General features: G+C 48.4%; 1 protein-coding gene across 2 annotated transcripts in view; it reads right to left on the bottom strand.

The window, feature by feature from the left end:
- LOC147903214 (uncharacterized) overlaps positions 1–19414 on the bottom strand; it is a 48097-nt gene that overhangs the window by 1333 nt on the left and 27350 nt on the right. Inside the window, exons 9-12 of one of the 2 annotated variants that reach the window (XR_015540806.1) lie at positions 13428–13527; positions 13028–13314; positions 2263–2335; positions 317–410 (exon numbers count right to left, since the gene is read on the bottom strand). Coding sequence is in view for 1 of the 2 variants with exons in the window: in XM_087372988.1 (XP_087229114.1) it covers positions 317–410; positions 13028–13314; positions 13428–13527 (481 nt within the window). In the remaining variant the exon portion in view is untranslated. The remainder of the gene's footprint in view (positions 1–316; positions 411–2262; positions 2336–13027; positions 13315–13427; positions 13528–19414) is intronic. The other variant, XM_087372988.1, reaches the window with a different exon arrangement.

Genomic DNA, 19414 nt, shown 5'->3' with positions numbered 1-19414 from the left:
TAGCAACCTCTGGTCTCGAGATCAAGGTTGTGAGCTGTTATAAGTCTGCAAGTAAGCACCATCAAAATAGGTTCTCGATTTCGAAAAACTTGATACTGAGGTTTCTGAAAATTTTGCATTGAATTCTCTTGCATGCACTAAAAACCACATCAAGCTGGCGTTTGAATCTATGAAAACATGCTTTAACGTTCAGAACAATGATGACACCTACTTCATAGAAAGGAGAAAAGCAAGAACTTGATTTCAAGCTAATTCAACATCATAATACATCCCTATAAAAAACCTCCAAGACACCATCTTAAAGCATGGAACATACTTGGTCATCAGTGCAGGTAGACTTTACTCTCCCCACCTCATTCGACTCCTCCAACTGCTTCTGTTTACAAGCAATTGCCTCCTCTAGATCTCGGCTGTTTGCAAAAAGCACCACAAACCTCTCAGCAGCAATAAGCTAGAACATGCAAGATTGAAGACATCAACATTCTCCTACGTTGCATCTAAAAGAAGATGACTTCATTTTCCTGTCACAAAAAAATCAGATCTATCATGATCAATCAAAATGAAGTAACTAAGTTGATTTCTATTGGTATATATTCATGTACTTCATTGAATCTCCAGGTAGCCATGTTTAAAGAGGCAGCTCTTTCTCGGTGACCATGTTTGAAGATGCAGCTCATTGTTTTCTTGATACATCAAGACTAGACAGCCCATCAAATTTCAAACATAATCCACAATTCAAATTTATTGTGATTTCTCTTTCAAGGAGGTCCAGCTGATGAAACAATCTACACGTTCACTAGTTTTGTGTCCTACGGCCAACATGCAGGCATTTTCCCCGGGACGACACCCTGTAACGAACACATACTCGGGCCCACGGCAAATCCAAGGCTACAACAAATATACGTTCAAAGTGAAGTGGCAGATACTCCTACTATCAAATCATACCATCCTGCAGCTCTCCAGTAACATCTGATTACAATTTCAATTACAGATGCTCCTACTATCAAATCATACCATCCTGCAGCTCTCCAGTAACATCTGATTACCATTTCAATTACCTCCTACAACTAATCATAAGGAACTCCATTATGATCGTCCTTCAATGTTGGCGCATCGTCATCGTGCAACCATAGAAAATTTGGTCACAGATATGTTACCACTAAACTGTTAAGCAAACACAAGTTCGCAATAAGAAACACATATGTCAAGATTAATCGAGGATATGCTCACCACTAATTCAAGAAATAGATGAGTCAAGATTAATCCAGGAACATCAAACTCATCCTGGTAAAAAATAAAGGGTGCAGGTTTAGACCAGCAGCAGTCAACAAAAGAAAACCATAAGCTCCATTGTAATAACAAGGACTACCTACTTCGTCATCATCACCCAATGGTGGCTGTAGACCAGGTTTATCAAGGCGTGCTCTCAAATGTGGCACATATCCACATAATCCCCACACACATGAGCATCCAACAACTAAGTTTCTGTTCGAACCGTGGAGGTGACGTCCAGACTCGGTCCTGACAAAGGCTAGTGTTCCATCCACGCTAAAATAGCCCATGAAGATGAGAAATTTGGGGTTTCGTCTCTCCCAAGTAAATAATTCTAGGTTAAAAAGTTTAGGAACAGTAGCTATACTGATAGAAAAGGCCTTTTGAGGCCAGACTATTAGACAGCTAGAATATACTGTTGTGCTGAGATATCAGAGTTACAATAAAAATTTGTATGGTCTAAAATGTAACCATTTCGAAACACATCATATGCATTGCAAAACAGGCCTAGGTAGGAGACCTAGTCACGATATACAGTTCCCTTTGGCTTCTGCGGCCCATATGCTCCTTTAAGACATTAATCTATGCCATGAGCACATTGACTCTGCAGCCTTTATTCCTTTATGAAAGAATATTAATTCCTATTTAAGCCATTAATCACACCCCCTTTCAATGTCCTACTTCAATTCAAACTTTTGGTGTGATTGATGCACACGCCAGTTCAAGAACATCTGAGAAAAGGCGTTTAAGAATCATTTTTGTCTCTACCTATCGTCTTTGAATCTGATTATGTGAGAAACTGAGGATGTCAAGAATGGCCTATGAAACCAATCGCACTTGGATAGCGGGGGCTGATTGAATGCAGATGCAGAGCCCTGCAAAATGCCTTAGAGGCCTCTATACATTTCTAAATATTCACTAATAAAAGAAGTTGATGAACTGTCTTTATCATCATCGATATTTGTGCTATTTATCACGAAAGGAATATACCTTAAAAGATGATAGTGCGAAGCTGATCCTGCGGATCACAAATGAAAGCCATTGTGGACCTCTTCGAGTCAAACTGTTGAGTCACAAACCACAATGGCTTTAGATCGGTTTGGATACCATCGGTCTAACAACAAAAGTCATTGTTTAAGACAAAAGTTTCTAAAGTTTGGACTGCATGTTTCAAAGAGCTTGGCCACTCACCCCAACTATACTTGTGACTAGCTAGTGCACAATAACTCTCATCTTTGCTAACCTTAGTAATTTATGATAGTTCATATGCCTTAGAATGTACATCATATACAATAGATAGCTAAAAAGTCCAGGCTTGATTTCACCATACTTTATACAATCATGAGAATACATAAAGAAAGAAAAAAGAATAGAGCCATATAATGAATCCATGTAAATGACATTGAATACCCAAGATAGTTTCCAAGACTCTCAAACACAGTTTATACAACATGAACTGCCAAAAAACGATCAAACATGAATCATGATAGCATCTACAATGTCCCTCTCCTTTGCAATTCAAACTAATATCTAGATTTTCCAATACCATGTTCCCAACCTAAGTCTCCTACAATTCCCAAATAATGTGGCCCCTTCCCCTAGCTAAGACTCTAATATTTTTAGATTCCCAAGTGGCCAACTTTCCCAAACATGAAATGTCCCAAAACCTTAAGGAGGTCCTCCCGAATAACATAATGAAATAATATTAAACCCATCCTCTCATATTTCAATTTTTAGTCTCATCAACATTTTTGTTCTTTTGTAGACGTTAATAAATATATGTCTAGAAGAATTCAGGAACATGCCTACACTCATCCTCTAAAATCACAACACGGTGCACTTTCAATCTCATGATAGTCACTCATAAGGTTAAAAACCTTAAACTCCATCACGCATAGCCGGGACTAGCTACTAGGACATCCCCACTGACGTCATCAGTGCCCAACAATGGGAGTAGACCATAGTATAAACATATGCTCTCATACATACAAATCGACACACCCACACACACTTTCCTATCTACTTGTAGTTACATGTTGCCTACACTGTGACAACCTGAGGGATAGGGTGGTCTTTTATAGTTTCTGGTATTTCTACGGCCGTGGGAATGGTGTAAGGCAACGGGATAGTGGCAATGGCCACCGTCAACGAGATTGCAGCGATGGCAACCACTGGCGGGATAGGAGCGATGGCAACCGCCATGGGGTTGGCGTAAGGCGACAAGTCGGCCTAAGTCAATGACCCATGAGGATAGCAGTAAGGCGACGAGGCGTGGGGATAGAAGTTAAGGCGACGACCTGTGGGGATAGCAATTGTCAAATTTTGTGTCAATTCTAGCTGGTAAGGTGGGCTAACTAAAGGGTAGTTTTGTGCTGCTTATGGAATTGGAAAGAGTTGTCAAAATAGGTGCTTCAATAATTCTTAGAGAAGCAATCATCTATCTACTTGATGCAGAAAGCGGTAGGGGCACATTAAAGGGAGAGGATAGAAGAGCGAAAGGGAGAGAGAATGAGGGAGAAAAGGAGGGAGAGACAGAGAGGAAGAGGTGCGAAAGAGAGAGAGAGAGAGAGAGAGAGAGAGAGAGAGAGAGAAGGCAACAAGTAGCAGGAAGGAAGGAGGAGTGTAGATAGGATTAGATGTCACATCAACAATACATTGCAAATGAAGGGAGTGTACTATACAAGTACATCCTTATCCCCTTTGACCTTTCTATCTTGCAAACACCCCAAGTACTAGTAATCCTAACTCTACTGACTTGACCAAATTTTGGCCTTCATTACACTTGAGGATATAATTTGGCTAATGGGTGATAGCACCTCGATGGAGCAAACATTTATATCCTTAATGCTCACAAATACGTGCGATAAACAAATTCCACTGTTGTTGAGCGTCACACCACATTAAGCAAGCCCATTGTATATGGCGAGCATAAGGCTTATCACTAGTGACATGACATGCATCTGAATTTTTTTTGCGCAAAACGTAGTGCTAGTTATATTGCTTGAAAACGAGAGTACAAGAGGGCCTAAAGGCCAGCGGGTTGCAATCACAAAACGGATACCGCCCGTGGTAACAAAATACTAATTACAAGCCTCTCAGGGCATAATCATCGGAATGTGGACAAACAGCCACGGTAGGGGGGAGTAATGCCACTGAAGACTCTAAGCAGAGTGCTAGAAGAACAGCTCTCGATAGTCCCAGTCGCGAAGGAAGCGCCGTCTCTTCTCCTTCCCTACCCTGGACTCCCCCTGAATCTAATCCCACTGACCCTTGAGCGTGTGAATGATCGTGCTCCAAATGTCCGCTAGGGTCTGGGTAGCAGGAGAAGCCTGATCTCCTAAGGTCTGCGCACATCTGGAAGTCCAGATATGCCAGCCTACAATACTCCCTATGATCTCCCAAACTGGGTGCCGAGTCATCGCTCCTGCATCTGTCTCTGTCAGATGCCAAGGGAAGCTGTCCATATATGCCTAGGTGGCCTGCGTGATGAAGAAAACTGGACCCTGCCTAGAGAACTCATAAGCCAAGTGATGTCCCATCTCGGTGCTGCACCAGCAAACGGCTCCCTAAGTGACCGGTCCTAGCTCGGGTGCAGCCCTCGCTAAGATCCCCATGACTCCCTTCCACACTGTCTGGGCATGCAAGCAGCTCCAAAGGCAGTGCTTCAGGGACGACTCCTCCTAAAAACACATCTGGCAGTGCCCCTCCTGCCCCATCTGCCTCAGCCAGCTGCCAACTGGTAGCCCCTTGTGGGCCACCATCCAAAGAAAGTAAGAGATCTTCCTCGGCCGCCAGCTTGCCCAAAGAGTCTTCCAGAATGTGCGAAGAAAGACCAAAGATATCCCTTGGGCATACCAACTATGTGCCTGTGTGGGTAGCTTGCGCTGGAGAGCCCCAAGAGCACGCCTACCAGTACGCGCATTGTATGAGAAGAAGGGGGTAGGGTTCTCTGAGGTCTCCAGTGGTGGCCAGCGCCACTCTCCTGGGTCCCACTCCACCTCTGTCAAGGAGCGGCCCTCCCAAATCTAGAGTCTCCAGTCCTGGTCCTGCATAATCAAGGGGTCTATATGCCACGTTTTCCCTTGCAGCCCTATGATGCAAAGGCGCTGCCAGGGAAGCTGGGGGTCGATCACGGCCTCTCTGCTCTAGAGACGGCTATCATCGACGACGGAGGAGAAGTGAATCGAGGAGTCTGAGAAAAGACCTGCAACCACCAAAGGAATGCCACGGGGTGTGAACTGCCCTAGCCACCTCTCATCTCCCGGGAGGAGCTGTCTGGTGATCATGGGAATCCTCCAACCTGCAAGAATGGCAGCATCGATCTCCGCTCGCCGAGCTTGGATCCCACGTGCCGTACCTACTGCTGCTGCCAGCTCGCCTGGGCTCAACTGGCTATAGACGTCCCTCCAAACCCGGAGCGAGCGCGCAGGCCCACGCGCCGAGAGTGCCCAAGGGATATGGGATCCCAAGTAACGTGTCGTCTGTCCTCTAGGGATCCAGCAAAACCCCAGGAAAATACCCCATTGTGAGCTGGCTCTCGGATCTGTAAGAAAACCAACTGACTTATGCCAATTGATTTTCGCCCCAGCGGCTAGGCAAAAAACCCCTAAAGACAATCTCACTCGCTCCAGTGACTCAATATCATCCTGCACATACAGGGCCGTGGCGTCTGCATACTCGGAGTCCAGAAGTTCTGCATCGTCCCGAATAGGGAGGCGCATCCCTCGAAGACCAGTGGTATGGGCTCGTAGGAAGTGAGGCATGGCCTCCGCAAAAAATAGGAAGAGATAGGGCGCAAGCGGGCAGCCCTGACGCACTGAGCGCTCGAGGGTGAATCTCTCCCCCATCCTGCCGCTGATGATAACCCGAATGGAGGCCGACCTGTAGAGACTAGCAATACCTCTGATCCACTCGTCTGGAAAATCGAACCGAGAGAGTGTACCTTCCAAGAAGGACCAGTCTACCCTGTCGTACGCCTTCTCAAAGTTAAGAAGGAGTATGGCAAGGTGCTGGCCACTGTGCTGGGCCCACTCCGTCTCCTCTGAGAATGTGAAAATGTTGTCCAAAATGCTACGATCTTGCAGAAAACCAGTCTGGGTGTCATGGATCAAGTCATGTAGCAGGGGGCGGATGCGGCTACTGATCATCTTGGCGAGGATTTTGTAGGCAGTCTGGAGGAGGGTGATAGGGCGCCACTGTCTGATCTCCTGACGGTCCCCCCCTTTGGGGATGAGGCAGATCAAGCCTGTCGCAAGGCTCTCTGGCATCTGTCCGCTGCAGAAGATATGCTGGAAGGCTGCGAGCAAGGGCTGGTGGACCTGCTCCCAGAAGGTGGTGAAGAAAGCTCTAGAGAGCCCATCCTCACCTGGGCATTTCTGCCCATCAATAGCGCTCACCGCATCCTGCATCTTTGCCACGGTGAAAGGGGCGAGAAAGGTTTCACTCATGCTAGGCTGCACGAGCGACAGTGTATACCTCCACACCTCCTCCCTGCAACAGTGGGCACGAGGGTCTGGGGGCTCCTGCTGGAACAAGGATCTGTCGAAATCTGTCGCCAAGTCCCGGACCTCGTCTGAATCTGTCTTGATACTACCATCCTGCGCTCTAAGATATCGGAGCTGTTCCCCTGCTGGCCTCTGGCCATGAGTCCTGAAGAACTCTCTGCACATCCTGTCGCCTTTCCTAGCCCAAAAGGACTTGGAAGCATGAAACGAGAACTCTGAGCGTCGCTGGGTGATCTCCTCTAGCATGGCTCGAGCTCTAACCTCCTGTCGTCTGAGCTCCTCAGAGCCTAGAGAAGACTGCTGCATCCGCTGTATCGCAAGATCTCGTCTGAGACCCCTCTCCTTCGCCCATCACTGCTGCCTGACCTGAATCGCCTCCTGCTAACAGATGAGACCTGAGCTGCCATATCCCCCATGGGGTCCCAATCCTGCTCCCACAGGTCCACTATCCTGTTGCGAACCGCTGCTCTGGAGTCGATGCAGTCTGGGATCCGGCACGAGCGTGGAGGTAAGGAGTGAGAGGCTGAGTTCAGGACTAGGATGACTGGGGCATGGTCAGAGAGGGCCGTCCCTGGAACCACTCCTGACTCTCCACCTCTGCCTAGCGCCCAATCACTGACATACGGTCCAACCGCTCCAGAAGTCTGCCTCCCTCCCTCCTGTAACCCCAAGAGAAGTCCAGACTCCCTGTCCATCTGCAAAAGGAAGGCTCCCTCCAGCTGTCCCGACCTCCCACATCGAGCAAGGAGGAGTCCCAATCTGCCTGCTCCGCCTGAGCTATACCGAGGAACTCTGGGCCCCATCCCTGCTGATCCTCTAAAGTCTCAAGATTATTGAAGTCCCCTCCTACAATCCAAGAATCCATCTCTAGCAATAAGTCTGTCAAAGAGCTCCAGAAAGCAGCTCTCCATCTGAGGTCGGTCGGGGCATAGATATTGAGGATGCCGATGCGGGATCCCTCAATATTCAAGCCCACCCAAAGCGCTCGTCCTGAGATCAAGGTGCCAAAACCACACACATGCTGAACTAGAGAAGCGTCGATGGAGGTACAGACACCCCCGCTCCTTCCCTGCTCGCCAATCCAAGGTTCCCAGTAGGTGTGGGAGCGTCCTATGAGAACCTTCCCACACTTACTGGTCTGAGAAGCCGAAAGCTTGTGTTCCTGCAATAAGAGCACATCTACCCTTCCCACCAAGGCTGGCTGGAGCTCCTGTCTGAGCACCATCTTCCTGGGGCCGCGGGTTCCTGATGAGTGGAACCCGTTGACGTTCCAAGAGATAATGCGTATACTCATGAAGAGGGGAGATGGGCCACAAACAACTGTCTGCTTGTGGTCGATGTCGAGGTGGTCGGAGAATGTCCAGTGTGCAGACGAAGGCGCTCCTGTGAGGGTTTCGAAGGAGAGGCCGGATCATCGGACCCATCCTCTAAAACCTTCAACAAAGGGGAGAGGCCCTTCGTCCCATGGTGGTAAGAGCTCTCTAACCAACTCGAAGCCTCCACCAGGGAAATACTGTAGAAGCCCGCAACCTCTGAGGTCCTCCACGGGCGGAGCCCTTCCGCGTAGATCCACTCCAGAGGCAGTCGAATGATGACCAAGAGGCGGAATCGTTTGGCGCTGTGGCGCCATCTCAGACGAATGTCACCCTCCTTCCACTGCTGCTGAAGAAGCTCCGTTGCTCTGCTACCGATCCAGTCCTGCACCTGCTCCTAGGACTGATCTCGAATCGTCTCCCAAACATTTTCATTTGTCCATTGCTCATTCCCATCACTAGTGATAGTGAAGGAATAGCTAGGACCATCATGGGGAGCAAGGACGGACACCTTACCCTCCGCCCCCTTTCGGAGGAAGAAGATGCTAATGTCTAGGCATGTAGGGAAGGAGCCAATACCCACTGCATCCAAATAATCCCAAGGTCCTGCTCGGTAAAACTCCAAAAGTAGAGCTCTAGGATAGGAACTACCCTTGGGTGTGGGGACGAGGATGAGGAGTCTGAACCAGAAAGAGGAGTGCTGGCTGTCCAACAAGCTTAAGTGGTGCTAGCCATCTGCGGGGAACGGCCTCTCCCCTCCACCGGGCTAGGAGGGATAGGCGCGGAGGAGGTTTGTGCTGGCTTCGGGGCCGCAGGCGGCACAGACGGAAGGGGGGGTTCCCTCGGGATCATGCTCGAGGGAGAGAGGGGGGCTGAAACCAAAGGTGCTGGGGGGGATTCTGGAGGGGGGGGAGGTAGGGGGACCGAGGAGGGGGGGGGTCGGGGTGAAGGATGAGGGGGATGCTAACTGATCTTCTCCTTAACTTTCTCCTTCCCCTTGCCGGGCTGCTGCTGATTGGTGACCACAGGGGTCTCTTGCTGTAGATGGGAAGGCTTTTTTGGTCCTGTTATGTTTCCTTTCCGTTTTCTTTTGACCTCAGTCCAGCCTTCCCCTTCGAGAGGGGGTGTCGATGCCCTGGGGGGGGGGGGATCTTGAGTTGCCTGGATGGGGGCCATCTGAGGTTCTATCCTCGTGAAGCGAGGGCAGGAGCGCGCCTGGTGCCCGAAGCCGTGGCATCTCAGACACTGATCTGGGCGACCAGTGACCATAATGCGCTGCGTCACCACACCTGTGTCCGTCTCAATCTCGAACTCCGAGGGGATACTCTGCGGATCTAGGACTGCCACTTTGACACGTGGCACCTCTTGGCTGCCGCCGCATCAACGGTGGTGTCCTGCATGAGCCAGCCAAAGTGCGCCCCAGGTCCTTGATGATCGGGCGAAGCTCGGTTGCGAGGCCTGGGAAAATGAGGGTAACTGGATGGTGAGGAATGCGGAAGCGGGCATCAAAGTCCGCTACACTGAAACCCGTATACCATGGGACCATAAGGATGATCTTCCCACCCACAGAAGTAGGGGACCGTCTGACCATATCGCTCACAACGTGTGCTGAGGAGAGCTTGAGCCAGAAGATACCATGTCCCATGAGTGCAACCTCCTCAATGTGGCTGTCCTCAAGGTAGAGGGTGGACTGCAACCAGTCCCTGATGTCTACTCGTGAAGGGGCGTAGCCAATGACCCCCATAAACGGACGTCTGGGAGAAGTCCGTGGCGGCCTGCTTCACCAAGGAGACCTGATGCTCTGTCAGTGTTATGCGGTAGGCTGATGGAGGGGGGGGTCCGTCTGGGCCACCGGTTCCGGGCTCACGGCCGCCATACCGCACCGACAAACTGCGAACGCTCCAAAAGGCGGGGGAAGAAAATGGCAGAGACGAGGGAGGGGGGAGTGGGACGGAGGCGTGGGAGGAAAGAGGGAGGGATGGAGAAGTACGGGGAAGCGGGGGGAGGAGAGGTGGTGGAGAGGGAGCGAATGGCGGAGGGGGAAGGAAAGGGGGAGGGAGGGGGGGGGCAGCGCAGCGCAGGGCGGGGAAGAGGAGGACATGCATCTCAATTGCAGCCTGGAGTAATTAGATAAGAGATTGCACTATTGACAAATCTCTCAATCAAGTAAGTATTTGAGCAATGATTGGTTTGGTTATTTTTTCTTAGACATTGCAAACATAGCATTGCTTCAATCGATTACAAATCAGTAATAAGATTGGGTCCTTGATCATGTGTCAATCAAGTATATTTCTCCTCGGATAAGGTAGGAGTTAAGTTTGTATCCTTTGAAAAGGCATGAAGGAAACATTGCAACTGCTTGGAGTGGTTTCATGTGATATCCACGGATTCCGCATGAGGGGGATTTACCTTGTATTGAGTATCTTGTGAGATCCAAATTATGAATGTATATGGGTTTCCTACTCATCTCACATATGGTGATTGTCTCATTCTATTGTTCTTCTTTTGAATCCAAAATTGGAGAGAGAGAGTGAGTGCGTGCGTGCGTGCGTGCGTGTGTGTGTGTGTGTGTGTGTGTCCCTACGCCTCTTCTGCCTTCTGTTCCAGTGTTGCAACCCTCGGTGTCATCTTCCTCCTCCCTTCCTGCTGCTTCAACACCTGTTTCCTTTGTTTTTTCTGCCTCAGCCCCTCCTCTTTCTGCCTCTACTCCTACTACTCAGTGTTTTTCTTTGGCGGAAGCATGGTGGTGTGTTTGCCTCGCCTTCAGTCGAATCGGCAAAACTGGATGTTTCTGATGGTCCTTCTTCTCCTCTCCAGCTGGATCTTCTTCGCCAAATGTGCTCTACCTCTATCACAGAAGCTCCTTTATCGGGTTCCCCGCTTGTTCACTCCTAGGATTCTACCCTTTTGGTCTCCGGTCTTCGTCACGCTCAGCAATTGGGAGTCTGCCTCTATTTTATGGGCAGGGTTTTATCTTCAGCTCATCTTCGTCATTGGGCTGATGTTGCAGTGGGTCCGCATTGTATCTCTTCCTTTGTCTTTCTAGGAAAAGGATTTTACTATGCCCACTGCTCTTAGACTGATGTGGTAGAGCGCCTTGTCAGCCGTGCCGGTGTTCCTGGAGCAGGTTTTTTTGCTTATGTGACAGAGATACAAGACTCTAGATACAAGGCTACCGTAAGTCTCAAACAGCAAAAAAAATAATGAAGCCGGTTCATGATCCAAGGAGAGAGGAAAGTGAATTGCCTACAGGATGGAAAGGTTCACTTAGGGGATAATATTCCCCTCTCTATGTACAACAGATCTATGCCTTGTGAATCTGGTTATGGAAAAAAATAGCAAAGCGACATGACCATGTAAGGGCTCACCTTGAAATAAGAAAGGACAAGAGCTTGATACACCCAAAGCACCAATTAATCTAGATCCTCAGATCCTCTAAATTTCTAAGCGTCATCAACACTTCTGATTCAATTTTAGACGTGAGCTTGATGCACATAGCATGCTAGAAGAATTTGTCAACATTGGAGTTAGGTCATCCATCGTGTTGGAGAAGATGATATGAAAAACGTGTTACCCATTCAGCAACCAGCTCTTTGATTCCATATGCACAGCCCAAACACGTAAGGAAGAATTGTACAAAGCAAAGCATAACCTGAAGTAAAAAAACATGTAGCTGCAAGTCTTGGACCAGTTCTCATTGGTTCACCAATACTTGAGTAAGAGAAAGCGAAGCCTTTCATCCCAAACTATAGTTTCTACTAGCTTTGAGCTCAAATCTTTCATAAGTTGTCATGAGCTATAAACAGGCTGTCTAGAAAATGGCAAGTCAGAATATGCAAAGAGCTTACATGTAGAGAACACGACAACCAAGCATCCCACTTTCTAAAAGAAGCTGACAAACTGGTTACAAAATCAGCTCCCGTTCTCTCCGTGGTTAAGCTGGTCAATGGAGACAGAATCTATGCACATACCTTATGTATTTCTCTTATATGAGCACAATACATAAAAGCTTTTGGAATGAAAGAGAAAAGATAAGATGAGTGACCAAAACAAGAAATATAATTCAGATTACTCTAAGCCACCTTTCATCTACGGATTGAAATGTTTGTAAACCTTACAAATTCAAACTTTATATTTCAAAAGGTATTATCTTAACAAGGCCCCCAAATAAATAGAACAAGCCTATAAGCCCAGTGGAGTATGCTCTTTCTAGATAGAAACTTCATAATTCAGAATCTGAAGCTGCTTAACGAGATGGAATTGTACTAAAGCACAAGAATTACATGAGACCAGACTTTCTGAAGAAAATGGGAGTCCCTCTGAAATGGCAGAAAACAATAATCTTTGTAAATAAGATGGGGCATTAAGATTATCCAACGGAGCACGCAAAAAGGTTAGATGATGGAGAGTAGAAGCAGCTTGACCAATTATACCTGCAAGAGGCGAACAAGCCTCTCACAATGATTTTCATAAAAAATCCAATTAGAGCATGCCTTTTTACCATTCATGTTGCATTCTGAACAATCGGTTGTATCATAGGCTGTGAGCTAAGTGATTCCAGAATGTCGTCATGAAAAGCATGTCCTAATTCAACCTCTCGTGAGAGTCTTGCAGCAGTCTTATTCACCTCTCACAGAAAAAACCGTTAGATCCCTTTTACTCTCCATCGTCTACTTCCTTGTTCAGCTCCATTGAACTAAATATTAGCTCTATATAGTTAATACAGATTGAAGGTTTTCCACAGTTCAGAGGAGGTACACTCGCAACTGTTCACATGAACTCTCTTCTAGCCATTGCCCTTGGGTACAAGTCTGCACCCTTAAATCTATTTCAGGTTCTGAAGCATGCAGACCCAATCTGCAAGTAGCATACTCCACTGGACAACAGACATGCAGCCTGCATTCTACAGCACCATAAGAGCTTATAGAGATATCTAACCTTATACAGGGAATTTCTGCTGATGTTGAAACGTTTTGCAGAAGCTGAGGACTTAGATCTGACATCTGTACAAACCGAGTTTCTCCTTGCACGATGTCAGCTGTCACACTTCCTGGGAGAGCTTTCTGCAGCAACTGTGTTCCTGGAAATACCATCATGTTCAGATTTCTATATTCAAGCCTTTGCAAAGAATCCAATGGTTGAAAACCGAAAGCATGTGTCCACGTCTCCAAGAGTTCAGGTATTGCAGGTAAAACAAAGGTTCCCACACCGAGAGAGCATAAGGTCTGCAAAATAATAGAACAAAACTTCTGTATAATTCCAGAGATTTTTAAAAAATGGAATTTCAAGATCAAATTCTGTTCTTGTAAATAGAATATCACAATAAGTGCAACCCCACCTTTTCAATCTCGCTAACAAGTAGCCTGCACATGCCTTGGCGACGGTACTGTTCCCGGGTTCCTATAAGAGGCATTTCGGCCAACAATGCACCATGGACTCTGTAGAAAGCAATGCAATCCACGGCTGAGTTTTCATGATGACAAATGTGAAAATAGTTGCAATATCTTAACTGTAATGACTCAAGACACCCCACAGACAGGAATACTGGAACGCATTTGGTCCATCTAGCATTCAAGCTCATCTCAATAGGTGTAACTTAGTCAAAGCATCCATGGCCCTGCTCTCAACAAGACGTTTTTTTACTCAGTTTATAGTAAAATCATCATCCTTATCAGATAAAACAGATTTCTATAAGTTTCACAGAATCCTCTGACGTAGAAGTGATATTTATTTCTGTCTAACAACGGGAAGGCTTGGGATCTTGTGTAAAATACAAATCCATCCAGATCCCGCTGGTTTGAATTCTACATAGCCCAAGACAAGTACCACAATGAGAGATTTTGACCGTTTCTATCATCATGAACATAAAAGGGACATACACACTGAATGGCCCTCTTGAGATCTTTGCATGAGATTTGGAATAACAAGATTGCATGTGACAAAAAGGAAGTTCACATAAATTATATCACATTCAGAAACTAAAATACTAAGATAAACCTAATAAATGAGCAACTAGCATGTAGCAAGTGCCAGAGGCAAACCAATGATACTAACCGTCACATGTCATGATGAAAAATGACTATTAATAGACATTAGAACCTCAGGTGAACAACAGGGCTGGCTCTGCTCCTCTGCCAGACCCTCCAAGAGATGCTGTCTGCAGTGAAGTGCTCCTCCACCAGGTGATAATGAACAATGAGAATGGGGAGCCTATATATAGGCAGCCCACCCTGCCTAGTCAGTTGGTCTAGAGTGTGGCCGACCCCCTGCTGTAGGGCCGACCTGTATGTGTGGGCCGACCCACTACTAGGGCTGCTCATGGCCCTATAAGAAGGGCACAACCCCCCCCAAAAATAGGGGCTATACCCAGCCAAGGTGGCTGACCTCCACCCTCTCCTCTCCAGCCCCCACCTGGGGTGCCTATAAGGGCACATCCATGGCAGCCCCTCAGGGCAGTTCTGGCCACACTCCTCCACACCCCTCCTTGGAACCTCCATGGCCACCGCGGCACCACATCGGCTCACAAGAGGCACTGGAAAGCAACACAAACCTACACTCACGGGGGCGGGCATACCCACAAACACAAGCCCTCTCTCTCTACACTACCCTCGCTCACGGGCCGCGGGCACACCCACAAGCAAGGCCCTCTCTCTCTAGGTGACATCGGGAGATTTTGACCTCCAACAGGCTCTCCTTGTGTGAATGCACTCTCGTCAAGAGGACATGTCATTATTGCATGTCAAGAGTTTAGGAGTCGATTTCCCTTTACTTGTGGACTGGCCTTTAGTGCACGGGATTTGGTAGTGCTTGCTTTGGAATATCTCACCGCTAGGGCACATCTAATTTTGTTTAGATGAGGGTCGGTAGCCTTGGTGACTAAGGGGGCAAGGCAGTTATATAATGAGATCCATGACGCCACTCCACCAGTCCACTCGAGTTTTCCAATGGACAAGTGTCGTAAAGCCCTTAAAACATCTAGGTAGCACCAGGGGGAGCCTGCCTACAGAGTCACACAGAGACAATGAAGATGAGCATGCCTATAGAGTCACAAAGGGACATTGAAGATGAGGGTCCTATGAGGAGGTTCCTAGCTTGCTGCAATGGCAAGCAACACAAGACTGAGATTCCAAGCTACATTTTCTTGAAATTTTTTTATAAGAGATTTCAAAAGATTGCTTTCGTTTGGACCTCATTGTAGAGGCTTTCAACGCCTATGGCAAGATTTCCTTGGAGCTTGGAGATTTTGTGGTTGACCATGTTGACACAGTTACTCGAAACAAGGACGTCCATGGAACGCCAACCCCCTTTAGAATGGGAATGGACTCCAAGGGAATGAGAACGTGGACGGGAATGGAAATGGGAATGCCACATCACCAATGGCAAAGTAGTTGAGGGTGAAGTCTATAGAATATATATTAAATAATGACGGTGGCGTGGTTGAGGGTGAAGGAATCTAAGGGCGACATTTGGAAGGTCGTATGATGATGGCCTTGACATTTGCAGAGACAAGGAGATGGTGACTTTGTGATTAAACCTATGACGGTGCTGTGCTTGAGGGTGAAGGAATCTGAGGGCGACCGCTAGAAGGTCGTATGTGAATGGCCTTGACATTTGCAAAGACGAGGAGATGGTGACTTTGTGGTTAAACCTGTTGACAATCACCCAGAGGGACGCCTTGTGGAACGCCAACCCCCTTCAAAACAAGTACGAGACTCCAAGGAGACGAGAACGAGAACGGGAACACCACTTCACCAATGGTGGAGTAGTTGAGTGTGAAGGAGTCTATAGAATACATATAAAAAATAATGGAATTTGTCATTTAGTGACTAGTCCCTGTGGAACGGCCCAAGGAATGTTCCCTAAGCATTGCTTAGACATTCTCTAGACCTTCCCTCAACGTTCGCTATGCTTGGTGTTCCCTTGTACACAGGTTCTTTCTATGCACCACCAACCACTTATGGTGCTGTAATTCTTGATTATGAACCTGCCAACTATCAACAGCCATAGTTATCAGAGCACGTCGTTCCCTTCATATGGAGCTTGGAAATGCCTATGATGGTTTAATTGTATGGAGCCATACCTAGAAGAGCAAGAGCTGCGGAGTCATGGACTAGAGATCAAGGACACCTTCGACATGTTCCTGAGAGCTTCTCCATGGGAACTGATGGAGTATCTGCATCGAAGGGGGGGTGTTCGCCCACCATGGGTTGGTGAGAGGACGGATTGGGATAATAGGCCTCCTCCCCAATTGTGAGCCCACTTTGTGAGCCCCCATATGTGGAGGACATTGGGGGTTTGACATGCAACAAGGGATTCGAGAAAGAGGGTGGGTGTAATATGCAGAGACTTGCTGTGCAGAAAATAGATGAATATAAAGGCTAACTCAAGCATGAGACACACATGAGATTTACCTAGCTATAATACACTGCTTTATTTATACATGATTGCCAAATCGGCATACAAAACTATTGTGCTGAGACCACTCCCCTAACTACGACATGCGGGAGATGGCACTCTGCTGCGGAAATAGGACACCCAAACCTCGCGCATATGCTGGCTGGAAGCCCTGCTCGAGGCTGGGAGCTAAGTCTTGAATTGAGGAAGGCTCAGTGAGTGAAAAGGGCGACTGAAGGCCCCTTTATATAGGGCTGGGAACCAGCCAACCTTGGGCCAGCACAATCGACTAGCTAGTCGGTTTTGACCGACCAGGTTGATGGCCCTTGCCTATAAAACAAGGCCCTTTTGGGCCATTTCAGGCAAGCTAGGCAGCCAAGTGTCACTGCCACCTGGGCTTGACCCTGGTGCATGTGAAATTCCCCTCTTCTGAACTTGTTGCTAGGTGGATAGCTCACAACACTTTGCCCTAGCCACCAAATCTGCTCCGCCGTGGTTTGTGACTTTGGGAATTGGGAACGGACCCCCTTAGCTCTTGCCTGACTCGTCCCTGGACTAGGGCTCACAACGGGGTCACAACGTACGACAAGTGGGTCAGCTTGTGTGTCACCTTGCTCCCTAGTGTAGAGTTGCATGTGGCATTCCCTCCTGCTTAAATTTTGGATGATGATAGCTGCCGAGGGACTGAGTGAATCTGCGAAGCAAATGTGATCATGCTGACCACCAACTACTGCTCGAAACTGTTACAAACATGGTAAAGGGAGAGAGAGAAAGAAAGAAAGAAAGAAAGTTTATTAAAGTCTTCGGGAAACCGTGAAGGTCTATGAGACTAAAGATAACTGATACAATGAGCATAACGGTGGTGGTCTCAAAACGGGCAAACCAACCGTTTCTACAAAAAAGAGGTTATGAAGGACTGTGTGTCTAGTCCTGATACAAAAAATATGTGTCTACCTCCAGATGATACAAAGAAGAAGAAGGGGGGGCACCAAAAATGGGCCAGAGGGGGGAGATACAGTATACATGTGCAGGTGGTGATCGTCAGAGACCAATCATAGAGGGGCCATCAAATGGGAGGTCGGAAAAAACCCTGCGATAGATGATTGGCCTCTGACGTCCCGCGGCCTAGTCGAGCTCGGTCGCCGGGGGCGGCGGGTGGCCCTGTGGATGAGGGCAACGGTAACCCCAGTGGGGCGGGCCGAGAGCAAAGACGAGATGTCATGGACATGGATGTGTGAGTCTGTCCGCTGACGCAGCTGTCGTGGCTCTGGCTCTCGCTCACGTCCGCGTCGTCGGCTAGACTGAGAAGAGGTATCTTGTGACTGAAAGAAGTCAGTGATAGGCCGTTGGGTGTCCTCACGCTGTGTGTGCTGCTCGTGTCGCCGTGCTCGGAGAGAGGTATCTCGGTGGCGAGTCATCTCATGTAACAAAGCGGCTAGGCATCGCTGATCCGGGAACTGCAGCATGTGTGGGAGGGAGCCGAATCCATTGCGGAAGAGGCAGTGGTATCGGCCTCGAATGGCATAATAGATAGGACATCTGAAAGCAAAGTGCTCCTCCGACTCGATCTCCTGCAAGTCGCAAAGTGGGCAAAGGCAGTCCTCTCGTGGGATACCCTCTGCGCGTCCGCTCTCGATCCGTAATCGATGTGACAAGACCCTAAACTGACCGAGGGAGATCCGGAGCGCATGTGGTAGATGAAGCTATGTGTAACCCGGAGGTGTGATGAAGCCCTCCTGTAAGATCTGGAGGCAGTGTCGGCGGTAGAAGTCGAGCTTCACAGGAAGCTCGGAGTGAAGAAACCATGTCCGCCAGGTGTGGAGCTGGGACAGATCCGCTCGAATGAGCCGGTTGACCTCCTGGTCAGTGGGGGAGAGGGGAGATGGTGGAGCATCGAGGCTGTACTAAAAAGGAGGCAACCGGTCTAAGTCGAGGCCCAGTCGAGTGAACCAACTGGAAAGACGACTATACCAGCATCGCTTGTCCCCATCAACGGATAAGGCCATAGAGGAGGATAGGACTAACCAAGGTAGGCGGAGGCGACCGTCAGCGGAGGAGCCAAAATCCCTGACTCTGTGGAGATAGGTGATAGCCTGAAAAGCCGCATCAAGCTGTAGGGGTGAGGCGCCGAACTCTGCTAGAATGATCTGGTGTGGTACCGATGGTTTGCTACGGATCATCCGAGCAAACATCAGTATCTGTAGGCGCTCAACTCGAGCCCACTCTGTGTCTAAAAGGTCGACTCCCCACCAAGGGCTACCATACATGCCTGCTGGACAGACCAAAGAATCAAAAAGGAGAGACTTGGTCCGCGGGTCCTGGAAGTGGGAGTGGTAGCACTGTCGCTCCAGCCTGGCAAGAGCGGTGTATCTTCGGCTGATCCTGGCCTGCATGGCCGGGCGCATCGTGAAGATCGGGCCTGAGAAGACAACGCCCAAGTATGTGTAAGAGTCAACTATCTCAACAGGGTCGCCGGCGAAGAGGAACTGCTCTCGGTGCATAGCGGGTCTAGAAGTGTTGAAGATCATCACCTTGGTTTTCCCAAGGTTGACCTTCAAGTCATGTGTATCACAGAAGACCTGAAGTCCATCCAGGTGTCGCTGAAGACCAGTAGCAGAAGAGGATAGTAGTACTACATGGTCTGCGTATAGGAGAATCTGGATGACAGCCTCCGCAAGAGAGCAGCCTGCACCTCCGAGTGTCCTGATGGTAGTCTCGAGCTCGTCGATGTAGAGGCCAAATAGAGTCGGTGACAAGGGACATCCTTGTTTGACTCCGATAGTGCTCGTGATCTCTGGGGTCCAGCTGGTGCCAATCCTGACCTGCCCCGTCACCCACTCATAGAGAGCTACTACTGCCCAGATAATCACCGAGTCGTAGCCTAACTCCTGCAGACGTCTGATGAGTCGGGCGCGGGGAACGGTGTCGAAT

The sequence above is a fragment of the Dipteris shenzhenensis genome, chromosome 3 (genome assembly GCF_047967505.1).
Source record: "Dipteris shenzhenensis isolate YYH24624 ecotype China chromosome 3, Dip_SZ_1.0, whole genome shotgun sequence".
NCBI lineage: Eukaryota > Viridiplantae > Streptophyta > Polypodiopsida > Gleicheniales > Dipteridaceae > Dipteris > Dipteris shenzhenensis.
Note: the sequence above shows the minus strand (reverse complement) of the source record. Positions and strands in the feature narration are given on the sequence as shown.